Source organism: Artemia sp. Qi Xiang Cuo, chromosome 7 (genome assembly GCF_049724085.1).
Source record: "Artemia sp. Qi Xiang Cuo chromosome 7, ASM4972408v1, whole genome shotgun sequence".
Lineage (NCBI taxonomy): Eukaryota > Metazoa > Arthropoda > Branchiopoda > Anostraca > Artemiidae > Artemia > Artemia sp. Qi Xiang Cuo.
In genome coordinates, this window is record NC_142800.1 from 53124284 (window position 1) to 53137532 (window position 13249).

At 35.2% G+C, this 13249-nt stretch overlaps 2 protein-coding genes across 4 annotated transcripts in view; one reads left to right on the forward strand and one right to left on the reverse strand.

The window, feature by feature from the left end:
- The window catches only part of LOC148950419 (uncharacterized), an 86336-nt gene that overhangs the window by 55824 nt on the left and 17263 nt on the right, over window positions 1–13249 (forward strand). The gene's annotated exons all lie outside the window — the stretch shown is intronic.
- Window positions 787–9195, reverse strand: LOC148950420 (uncharacterized). Its single transcript, XM_089091596.1, has 3 exons — window positions 9086–9195; window positions 3852–4058; window positions 787–1972 (listed from the first exon to the last, which is right to left on the reverse strand). Exons 2-3 carry the CDS (start codon window positions 4053–4055, stop codon window positions 1526–1528), a joined length of 651 nt encoding a protein of 216 aa, XP_088947722.1. The 5' UTR covers window positions 4056–4058; window positions 9086–9195; the 3' UTR covers window positions 787–1525.

Consider the following 13249-nt stretch of genomic DNA (forward strand, 5'->3'; position numbering starts at 1 on the left):
AATACATCTTCTTGAGCTTAAACCACACTTTTCCTCAAAATTATATGACCCACTCCCCATGGAATTCATGCTACGCATCTGATAGCTCAGATAGTTCAAATTGTTGTCCCTCCGTTTAGATTTTAGTTTACGAGTTTCAGATTGAATTTCTAAAATTGAAACTAATAAGGTTGAACCCTTCAGTTGATACCACTTACTTGAACAGTAAATTCCATCTTGTGGATCTGCACAGTATTGTCTGGTTGAATATTCGAATGTATGCTTAATTTAACGTTTATATACTAACCTATCATACTTTAAAAGTTAGAGAATATTGTTCTTTATCTTTGCTTTGTTATGTTTATGTACATTCTCCAATGAGTTCATATCTGTTAAATTTGCAATTGTATCAAGGAATGACAGAAGGGAATTACTATCAACAGGAATTCGGTAAGATATTTCTTGACAAGGTTGTTTCTTTGTCATGTACCAGCTTGATCTTGTCACTACAGAATATATTCCTTTTTTTAAAGTGGTATATATCATGTATAATTTGGGAAATGAACATATTATTTTTTTTTTATAATCCATATGTCAAATTTTGCTACACCTTCAGCTAATCCGTCAAGGAATATTCAGCCTGTCAATGCACACGAAACTGCGATATGCCTCCAACCTATTCTGTTTCCAAGGACTTGCGTCTCAATTTTACTTTCTCTCGGTTAATTTAAATTTTTGGCTCCTCTCAATTGTTTTTAATCTCAAGCTCAGCGTAATATGAATTCAATAACACCAAATATAGCATTGTTGGGTGTTTTTATTGTAGATAAAATACGTTAAATAAATTACAAAATAGATAACGAGAGAGTATACAAAATAACTATAGTTTCCAAGTTCCTTGAATTGGCAAACATCAAATCCTTCTCTGCTTCAGTACATTCATTATAGCTTAGTCGTATCCAGGATTTTTTTTTTGGGGGGGGGGGGTACAAAAAACTTTAAAAAACGCATCAAGAATGTGTTTACATTTATTTTTGTTACGTTTTTACGAGTCGGACACAAATTTGGGGAAGGGGGGGGTCAAACCCCTAACCCCGCCTCCCTGGATACGGCCTTGTCATAGTTACAAGTGAGGTATAGGAGAGGATTGTTAGCTGACTGCTGTAATCACTTTGAACGAAAACACATCAACTGGTTGACATAGCACCAAAATTAACTATTATATCGATGTTAGGATTTCTGTTTAGATGCCCTTGGAAGAAGATCTTAGTTAAAAAATATCAAACCTTCTTTTTTGCTTTAATCACGCTGTATATTATGAAGCGTTGACTCCAGGGAAATTTTTTTATTATTCTTTTGAATATTTCTTGCAAGGTTTCAGTCTTCCAGTTTATCACACTTACGACAATAGTAACGAACTTGTTAAAACTCTGATGATAATGTTGCCCATTCATTGGAAAATTGTATATTTTCTGAAGACTCCAATTTTTCGGCGGAAAATCTTTTTAAGTATTACACCCTTTGAAATGTACATTTCACTTTCTTCTTATGTTGTAATATCGCCTTTATTCTTTGAGTGTTTATAGACTTTTAAACACTCGCCGGTAAAGTTTCTTTCTTGTCCAATTGGACACTTTTTTCTAAGAATTCTGTCATTTTTGTCTGGGAATACGCACAGCCAGACACGTCGGCACAAGTATTCTGGATCACGAATGCGCCATGGCGGACATCTTCGATTTTCAGGGGTAGCTAATGCCAATACTTCATCATCAATTTTGAAGTCGGCTGGTCCAAGCCACAATGAACACGTTCCATTGCCCCGTACCTGACTTGAAACACTGAACCGGGTGTAACCCTGAGTCGCCTTTACTAAGGGGTCACCCCTACAGGTTAATTTGGCTAGGGGAGAGCTGGTTGACGAGGGGGATTTGGAACACGCATCTTGCCATTCGAGGAACCACCATGGAAACTGAGTTCGAGAATCCTCTGCCTCCTGAAAAAAAAAATCTGACTATGAGTAGTTTTGGCCATAGTCTCCGTCCCTTATTTTGTCTAAATATTTTTCTTATATTTGGACTCAAAATTGACGATAAGTAAAATAAGAACAGTTCATAAAACAGGTTGATTCAGTCCATAAAAACAAACCCCAGAAAAAATTGAAAAAGATCAGGTCTTATAATATTAAATTACTAAAGCGCAAGTGTATTCAACACGTGATAATTTCCAAAATAGAAAGGAGAACTTCCCTTTCGCCATGTTTATTAATCCCATTTCACACTAAAGGTGCTAAAATTAGGTGTTGTGAAGTTACCGTTCTGACATAGGAAGTTTACAATCGCCTATTTATCTCTGGCTATCGAATTTGGGTATATTTATTCAATTATCGCTGCTTCACAGGCAGGATTTTTTTTAAGATCACTTTATCGGTTACCAACGGAATATATATATATATATATATATATATATATATATATATATATATATATATATATATATATATATATATATATATATATATATATATATATATATATATATATAGCTTTTGAGGTCGGGGTCTGCTCGGCTTGCCTCGAGTTCGAGTCTAGTCGTGATTTAAGCCTTAATCCAAGGTTATCCCTAAAATCAAGCATCTTTTTGTTACAGGACTATGGAAGAAATCGGCCTAAATAGTTTTATGTAGCTAAAAGTGCTTATAAGTTTTAACAAAACAAGACATTTTTCTTTTCTCTAAATCGAACGTAGATTTCATGTAGATACGCTGTAATTATATAGTAAAGGTCTTAAATTAATTTAATTTAATATTTTAATTAAATTTAAATGTATTAATTAATTATATGGTAAATTAATTAAATGTAATTGATTAAATAGCTGATTTTATCATATGAGTGTCACCTATACACAGGAATGCTTAAGCGTCAAAAGCACCTCGGTATTGCGAACAGGTTTTTTTTGCATTTTGCTTCCAGTGATGGGTTTATTCAGATGTTATGGTTAATTATTGATTTAAGAAAGAAAAAGAGCAAGCAGAAAAAATAGATAGTCTATAACTCAAAATAATTAGTTACTCCTTTCAATCGTGTAAATTTGCTTATCCGAGTGGTTTCTCTTAGGTTCTTTTTTTCGTTTACGTATGTAAGTACATTATCTACAAAGTTTCTCCTAGCTTTTCTTTTTTTCGCGAGGGCACATTTAGTGTTGGAAGAGCCGTCGTGGCCTAATTCTATTTTCGTCTTATTTCGTCGGCCACTGATTTCAATAATGTTAATTTTGAAGTTCATATTATCATATAAGCTATTCTAAGGCAGATCTGTAGCTGGAGGTTTAGGTTGTTGATTCTACCTGTGTTCAGAACTTTTAGCTGAGATTATCACCTTTCTAGAAAAACTTGGAAAAGAGGGGTCTTCGAGGAATTTACGTAGCAGAAAGTGCAATATGTCTGTTTCAACCAAACGAATTGTGTATTTTCGGAAATATACTATGTATTTATATTATTATATAACTCGGAAATATATTACATAACTTGCAGATTATCCAATAAGAATAAGCATTCCCTATTAACCAAGACGAGCAGTTAGTCCTTTTTATTCTAAAGGTAGTTTAATGTCAATCACTAATGAATCAAGCCACATTAGCTAGTATAGCTAGTACAAGCCTTTAAATATATCCATTCTAAAGGTTTATCATTTGACCAAGATCAGTTGTAGTACAACTAATTAATCAATATTTGGTAGTTGTGAAATTAGAATGTCCTTCATTTTTCCTTACGCCCCTTGTCATTTTTTTATCATCAACGTTTGATTAAACGAAGGGAGACAACTTCAAAATAAGTAAATTTGACACTTTTAAGCCATATGGTTTTCTTTACTTACCGCATTGTTGCTGAAAGCTAAATTTGCTATATTTGTATCTTGTATTGCTGGCATAGGTGAAGCTTCATCTCGGATCGGTAGGATGGATCCTGGTTGATTTGTGGTTATCGCTGGATTTTCTACAGAAGTAGATGGTTTGTTTGGGCGGACTTTAAACCCGAAAAGGCTGGAGATGGCATACAAATAGCGAACCGGCAGAATCATTTCCTACAAGGAAATATTAAGAGTGACCCTGTATATTTACATTAATACTGATTCATAAAACTTGGTTTAGGCTTTCACTTTGTTCTTAATATATTCGTCCACTGTCCAAATCTTGAAAAGGAGGACTGGTGTTCGCCGCTAAGTACGGATTGAGAGCAAAAAATTATAATTTATTTTTATTCTCTTTACACACATAAAATGTGTGTTGGTATAGAAGAGTAACTGAAAGAAGAAAGAAAAAAAAAAAAAACAAACAAAAAAAAATATAACATAAGAAGTAAAAAAAAAAAAAAAAACGTAAAATGAATTTACGTAACATTCAAACAAAACTAGCTAGGAAATTAGAAAATGAAAACATCTCTGATGAACACCAATACTATTTACACACGGATATGTTTAATACCTGACATCAATCAGACTATGATGTGCTCTAATTAATGGATTCAATTTGGCTATTAAGCTCGTTATTGCCAACACCCACAGAACCTTGGAGATTTACCGCTTTAGAAATCTGGAGGAGCCGACTTTTTTTGCTACTTTATATATATATATATATATATATATATATATATATATATATGTATTTATATATATATATATATATATATATACATGTATATGTATATATATATATATATATATATATATATATATATATATATATATATATATATGTATTTATATATATATATATATATATATATGTATATGTATATATATATATATATATATATATATATATATATATATATATATACTATATGCTATATATGTATATATAGGGGAAGGATTGTATATAAAAAAAACGCCATTTTTATGCTTTGGCTTTGTAATATTTGTTTGTTAATGCTTAAAGCTATTGACGCATAACGTTTGTTTTTATAATGTAGTAAATACGTATGTCCTGAAAGTGCAACTTGTACATGTTCTTCTCAAATAAAACGGATATTTAGAAATTTTGATTAAGAAAGCATTAAGTAAAAGCCATAAATCGTTCACAGAGGTCCAATAGTGTCATACAGGGCGGTCTGCGGACAGTGCACTAGCTGGAAAGCTATTTCGTAGAAGTGTGTTGTCATTGCAAAACTACTAACTACTACTAACAATTCAGCGCAGCACCAAGCCGCCTGAGGTCAACACAGCTGCGCACGCTCCTCCTCCATCCCAATCTATTCAAAGCCTTCCTTTTTACACCCTCCCACGAAGTTCCCATCTCCTTTAAATCTTTCTTTATGACGTTTTCCCACCCTATTCGAGGAAGACCTGCTTTCCATTTAGCCCTAGACAATTGGCGAAAAAAAAAATTTTTCAGCAATCTTGTCATCCTTCATCCGCACAACGTGCCCTAGCCATCTCAACCTTTCTTTCATTATAGCCCTAGAGATTGCAAAAGTTAACGATATTTTCTTCTATTGCTCTTAATTATTTAGTTATTCCTCCCCCTTTTCTGCTCATTAGATATTTGTGACGATTATCTAAATTTACGAATGTGCAAGTGCCTGGTGTTTTTCATTATTATGTCTCACCTTTTTTCCAAGCCCTCGATCCTGTATAAATGGTGTGACGGCCCATTTATCTGATGCTCATCTCCCAAAATCTAAAAAGTAACGACCGAAGATTTATTTTTTCGTGTTGAATTGCGCAGATGTACAAAGGTAGCTCCAGGGAGGAGATTACGTTCTATGTCACTTCATGTACAAAGCATGCTAAAGACCAATGGATAGTTGTTTATTTTTGGTCATAAATCACCCCAAAGAACTCTGTGGTTACTTTGCGCCTCGGTTAAAATTGCAGTTGGGCGGCTCTTCTGAATATAACATGATTATAAAATAAAAATGAGGGGGTGCCCACTTTCCGCCACCTGGTGTTCATCTCAGAACTCCACGTGTCCATCACAATTTCGCTCAGGGTTGCCACCGTCAGTAGGATTTTACTAGATCTAGGAAAAATAAAAAATCTAGTAAATTTAGAGGATCTAGTTAATTTCCCGAAATCTAGTAAAAACTAGTAAAAAGTCATGATTTATAGTAAACAAAACTTTTTTTATTTTCCATGAATTCAGGGAAAAAAATTATCGTAAACATATGATAATTTACAATTTTTCCTTGTCTGTTTTACAATTTACAATTTTGCTTGTCTGTCTCAGAGACAGACAAGCAGTCACCTATTTTCATAAACAAAAACTTCACTTCCGGCGTCTATAGGTCGACAAAATCAGCTTTATGTGTATCAAATCTTACCAACTAAAACTGAAGCTATAATGACACTTGGATTTGTGATGATTGGGAATCTATTGGAATCAAAACAAAAGTCAACCACCCAAGGTGATTAGGTGAATCTCCTCAGTTTGAAAATTTTATTGATGAAAAAGGAGCCTTTTTCATCATAATAAAGATTTTTCATCGGAATTTTCAATCATACTATGAAAACGAAAGAAAAAGGACAAGAGGAAAAAAAAGAAGAAAAAAGGAAAAAAGATTGGGAAAATCGTGTTGATTATGCTCCTATAGTAAAAATCGATGCTTGATGGTGTAGCCGCACGCGCAAAAATTTTTTTTGAGTATTTAGTAAAAACAGATGCGATCTAGTAAATTTTTCCTCTCCTATTTAGTAAATTCTTCCAGGTCAGGGTGGCAACCCTGATTTCGCTACGCTTGCCACAGTTTCTGCCATGCTTTGCACAGTTTCCGCCACACTGGGAACACTTTTGCCACGCTTGGCACGCGGCATCCGGTATACGGGATTTCTGAAAGTGAATGCTCCCTCGATAAAAATAGCTCCATTATGCTCCTTATTTTGTGCTCTTTCCAAATATCATGGTTGATTTCCTGCCAATGAATCCTTCTTGTTTGCCCCAGATATAGCCCTAGGATATATAACAAACTAAAGGAACATACTAAAACAACGAAATTCTTGCTTTGTAACTTGTTTTATAAAAATAGTTCCATTATGCTCCTTATTTTGTGCTCTTTCCAAATATCATGGTTGATTTCCTGCCAATGAATCCTTCTTGTTTGCCCCAGATATAGCCCTAGGATATATAACAAACTAAAAGAAGACACTAAAACAATGAAATTCTTGCTTTGTAACTTGTTTTATAAAAATAGTTCCATTATGCTCCTTATTTTGTGCTCTTTCCAAATATCATGGTTGATTTCCTGCCAATGAATCCTTCTTGTTTGCCCTAGGATATATAACAAACTAAAAGAAGACACTAAAACAATGAAAGTCTTGCTTTGTAACTTGTTTTATAAAAATAGTTCCATTATGCTCCGTATTTTGTGCTCTTTCCAAATATCATGGTTGATTTCCTGCCAATGAATCCTTCTTGTTTGCCCCAGATATAGCTCTAGGATATATAACAAACTAAAGGAACATACTAAAACAATGAAATTCTTGCTTTGTAACTTGTTTTATAAAAATAGCTCCATTATGCTCCTTATTTTGTGCTCTTTCCAAATATCATGGTTGATTTCCTGCCAATGAATCCTTCTTGTTTGCCCCAGATATAGCCCTAGGATATATAACAAACTAAAAGAAGACACTAAAACAATGAAATTCTTGCTTTGTAACTTGTTTTATAAAAATAGTTCCATTATGCTCCTTATTTTGTGCTCTTTCCAAATATCATGGTTGATTTCCTGCCAATGAATCCTTCTTGTTTGCCCTAGGATATATAACAAACTAAAAGAAGACACTAAAACAATGAAAGTCTTGCTTTGTAACTTGTTTTATAAAAATAGTTCCATTATGCTCCTTATTTAGTGCTCTTTCCAAATATCATGGTTGATTTCCTGCCAATGAATCCTTCTTGTTTGCCCCAGATATAGCCCTAGGATATATAACAAACTAAAAGAAGACACTAAAACAATGAAATTCTTGCTTTGTAACTTGTTTTATAAAAATAGTTCCATTATGCTCATTATTTAGTGCTCTTTCCAAATATCATGGTTGATTTCCTGCCAATGAATCCTTCTTGTTTGCCCCAGATATAGCCCTAGGATATATAACAAACTAAAAGAAGACACTAAAACAATGAAATTCTTGCTTTATAACTTGTTTTATAAAAATAGTTCCATTATGCTCCGTATTTAGTGCTCTTTCCAAATATCATGGTTGATTTCCTGCCAATGAATCCTTCTTGTTTGCCCCAGATATAGCCCTAGGATATATAACAAACTAAAAGAAGACACTAAAACAATGAAATTCTTGCTTTATAACTTGTAACATGCAATATTTTTCTATTAATAAGAATATCATGTTTCCTTCACTCGTTTTAATAAAGAACCCATGCCGTATCACGAGATTCAATTGGCAATGAATATATTAGGGCTATATATGGGGCCATCAGGGGGTGGGGCTCATTGTCAGAAAATCTGTCATGATGTTTGGAAAAAGCATAAAATGGGGAATCTAATGTTACTATTTTTTTATTTCATTAGCGTGTTTCCTTCAGAGGAGCCCCCCCCCAACTGCAATTTTACCGCTATTTTTTAAAACTGACACCGATAAAAAGAGATAACTTTTTCAGATTTTGTTTGGTACTGTTCTATTAACCGGGTTCTTTTATATAGTGCTAGTTTGGTTAATGCTAATGAAATAAAATAAAATAGGATGAATATATAATAGTTTAGAAACAAATTCGGGTTTTATATTTGCACATTAGGGGGGTGGGGGCAACGCATACCATATATTAAATACGTAACCGAACCTAGGTACCGTAACCCCCCCCCCCAAAAAAAAAAACAACAATTTAAATACAGTTCTCGTGATGGTTTATATCCCAGAAGGCATTGTAAACCTGTTTTCATCACGCATCTCGATCTATTTCGTGACTGATATGCATTGCCGTATTCAAAAGGGCTCGGTTACTAGAACAGTACCATTTTTCTTTTACTTGTGGTGTTGTACTTAGCCAGCCGTCTTGCCATGGTAACTTAGAGAATTTCTACTCTTAGTTTGTGTCAACTTTTGAGAATGCGTAATTAAAGAAAAAGCGTGCAACGTGTTCTCAATGAAAATAGTTTTACCTAGAAGTTTCCTTTCACTCGACTAAAAGCACATTTCATCTATCCTTATTAATTAGTACCTAGTTTTAATGATTGTCACTGATAAGTCAATTCCTTAAAAGCGACTGAACCTATTTTCTCTGGCCTTTCGAAAATTGCATTTCAAGAAGCTCATATATTAGCTGCCCAATAGAAAAGCCCGTCTTTTTTACGTTACCTTGTATTAAGCATCCTCTACCCGGGTGGTTTTGTAGTAAAGGTTGTCTTGTATTTAACAGAAGGTGAAAATCAAGGTTAAAAAAAATGCTGGTTTTCGTCGTCCCGTTTTATTTATTTCGGATATTTACGTCAAATAACCATGAGCCTGTATAAACAGACATAACACGGAATGTACAGGAAATGATTGGTGAAAGCCGGACCAATAGCGTTAACGGTGCTTGTACTACAAGCATTATGGGATCAAGTGTTATTTTAGATTTTTATTGAAGCAGAAATTAGCCTATATACATTGTTAAACCCAGAAGAAAAGTGTCGAAATAATTGAATGATACCCAATTTCAATTCAGTAGACTTTCTATTAATGGAAGAAACTACATACACACAGATCATTTGTTGCTTAGTTTTTACGTGTAAACGTAATAATCGATCGACAACGACAAGAAGCAGAATACGTATATATATATATATATATATATATATATATATATATATATATATATATATATATATATATATATATATATATATATATTATATATATATATATATACCTTTCTATGGTTTTATACAGGTCTGACAAGGATGTGAGGGGGGGGGGGAAACATGGAAAAGTTTGTTTGGTACTTATGCATTAGCTGGTACCCATGCGATATATTGTGCTAAAGGAAACTAGTCAAACGGGTATCTGTCAATAGAGAAATGGATCGCAAAGCGTGGTTTGTCATTGCGTTTACAATATTTAAACTATTGTTTTTTGGGGCTTAGGGGGGGAAAAAGGTACCTAGGTTAGGTTAGTTTAGGTTAGATTACATATTTAATATATGCTATGCTTTAACCCCACCCCCCTAATGTGCAAATATATAGCCCAAATTTGTTTTTAATTATATTTTCATCATATTTTGTTTTATTTCATTAGCATTAACCAAACTTGACTTCTGGCGTGGGTACCTGCTAATACATAATTACCGTTTGTTTTTAGGATACTTTTTTCTCGGTGTTCTTTGGGCCAGTTTCCTGGAGCTTTCCCTTAGTCCCTCTCCCCCTCTTCGCAGGTATATATATTGTTCAGACAGGCATTTAATTCCTTAAAATTGTAGAAGAAGGGCATTTTGTGAAAACAAATTTTGCAAGAGCGGATCCAGGATTTTTGTTCGGGGGTGGGGGGGGGTTACCCGAGGTTTTCTCGTAGACTTTGTATAACATCCTGCGTAAGCTGATCAGAACCGTTTACCCACAAAATGCAATAGGATTTAGTGTGGGAGCATATTTTTTTTTCTGGTAAGGTTTTTTCTTTACAGGTATTTTTTAGACTAATTTTCGACTCGGTCAAAAATTTCGGGGGGGGGGGGGGTCAAACCGAGTAACCCCTCCCCCTGGATATGGCCTTGAAATTTTGCTAGACTCAAACCTGGTCGACTGGGTCAGTACGCACTTGATTTTGAAGACGTTTTGTTTCACCGGCTGCCGTAAACAAGTCAAAACACAAGAAAACGTATTGGTACTTTATGCTTCTTCAATTTGAGCTGTTTTTCAGCTGACAGTAAGATAATTTTATCATTACTGTAACCAAGGCCGTATCCGGGGGGGGTTAGGGGGTTTGCCCCCCCCCCCCCCCCCAAAATGTTTGTCTGACTCGTAAAAACGTAACAAAATGGAGATAAACAAATTTTGTATGCGTTTTTGGGTTTTTTTTTGTTTAATCCCCCCTCCCCCCCCAAAAAAAAAATTCATTAAAATCCCCTCCGAAAAAAAAATCCTGGGTACGGCCTTGACTGTAACTAATTATTTGCGTTGGTCAAGGAGGCACACTTGTGCCTCTATAAAGTGGCAACCCACCACAATGTTAAGCGATTTCAGGTCCTAGAGGTCGCAGAGAGACGGCGGTAATCGCATTTTGTAGCCCAAGCTCAAACTAAGAAACTTGCAAAACTTCATCCTCCTCCGACTTTATCTTCATGGGGTAAACTGGGCCGGAAGTTTGGACCCTCCCACCACAGCCCCCTTTAACGTTGTCCGATTGGGCTGAAATTTAGAGGTTAAGGTTTCCTAGGGCCCGGGAGCTTATCCTCGAAATTTCAGCTCAATCCGATCACTCATTCCCTGTTTTCAAAAAACCAAATATAGCCACTTAAAATTCATGATCATGTCTTTTTTTTTTCTTATCCACGCCTACAGCCCACAGTTGGCAACGGATCCGGTTGAATGAGGACTCATTCGAAGCAGAATTCGACCTGTTAGGGCCTTTTGATATTTTCAGACCGAAAAAATTATCCCCCGAATTTACATTTACGAAAAACCTTATTTTTTTAAAAATAATACACAAAAACCGTTTAGACATGCTTTTTTTTTAAAATATATGCGCGTAAATTTAAATAAAAAATAATTTATAACCTTGTTTTGTTTATTATTTTAAAAAAACTACGTTTTCTAAAGAGTTAAAGAGGCTGAGTTACAAGGTCAACCCTTAAAACGTACAGGGATTAGGAGGCACAGTTGGGGGGCTGTTAAAGAGGCTGAGTCACAAGTTCTAACCTTAAAACGTACAGGGATTAGGAGGCACCCTGTACGACGTGATTTGAGTATTCAGGAATAAAAAGCCTTAACACAAGAATCTTCAAGAGCAGGGGGTTTGGGAGGCGGCAGCCCCCCAACTTTAACTCCTGACACGACCAGCTAACAGTTAGTCAAGCAATAATAAGTAATAAACAGTACAAAAACGTGCAGAAATTATTTGAACAAAACTACGTTTTTTGAAGAGTTAAAGAGGCTGAGTTAAAAGGTCGAACCTTAAAACGTACAGGGATTAGGAGGCACAGTTGGGGGGGCTGTTAAAGAGGCTGAGTCACAAGTTCGAACCTTAAAACGTACAGGGATTAGGAGGCACCCTGTACGACGTGATTTGAGTATTCAGGAATTAAAAGCCTTAACACAAGAATGTTCAAGAGCGGGGGTTTGGGGGCGGCAGCCCCCAACTTTAACTCCTGACACGATCAGCTAACAGTTAGTCAAGCAATAATAAGTAATAAACTGTACAAAAACGTGCAGAAATTATTTGAAAAAAACTACGTTTTCTAAAGAGTTAAAGAGGCTGAGTTACAAGGTCGAACCTTAAAACGTACAGGGATTAGGAGGCACAGTTGGGGAGGCTGTTAAAGAGGCTGAGTCACAAGTTCGAACCTTAAAACGTACAGGGATTAGGAGGCACCCTGTACGACGTGATTTGAGTATTCAGGAATTAAAAGCCTTAACACAAGAATGTTCAAGAGCGCGGGGTTTGGGGGGCGGCAGCCCCCCAACTTTAACTCCTGACACGACCAGCTAACAGTTAGTCAAGCAATAATAAGTAATAAACTGTACAAAAACGTGCAGAAATTATTTGAAAAAAACTACGTTTTCTAAAGAGTTAAAGAGGATGAGTTACAAGGTCGAACCTTAAAACGTACAGAGATTAGGAGGCACAGTTGGGGGGCTGTCACCCCCCAAACCCCCGCTTTCGCAGCCTTTAAATAAAAAAAAAGTTTTTTAAACTGAAAGTAAGGAGCGACATTAAATCTTAAAACGAACAGAAATTATTCCGTATATGAAAGAGGCTGTGCCCTCCTCAACGCCTCGCTCTTTACGCTAAAGTTTGACTTTCTCACAACTCTTTTTTTAAACAATAAAAACTTTAGCGTAAAGAGCGAGGTGTTCAAGTCCAGAAAAAAAATGCCCGGATGCAGGCTTCCAAAATGGAGTGACGAATATTTGGTGTTGTCAAATTTCAGTGTTTGAAAACAATTTTATATCTTTAGACTGTTGAATTAAATAATAGTTTTTCAGTCGAATTTTAACTTTTTCATTCAGAAACCAACGGCCCCATCTATAGATTAAGAGATCCGGCTTTGTCAATTGTAAAACTCAGTTATTGTTGTTTTTTTTTTTTTTTTTTTTTTTTTGTGTGTGTAGAAATGTGAAGGGGTCGGCTAT

Bases quoted from the DNA above. Each gene is read 5' to 3' on its own strand.
- LOC148950420 (XM_089091596.1), bottom strand. From the start codon at position 4,055: ATGATTCTGCCGGTTCGCTATTTGTATGCCATCTCCAGCCTTTTCGGG. The intron at 1,973-3,851 runs GTAAGTAAAGAA...TTTTTTTTTCAG, and splicing joins TAGCTTTCAGCAACAATGCG to GAGGCAGAGGATTCTCGAAC.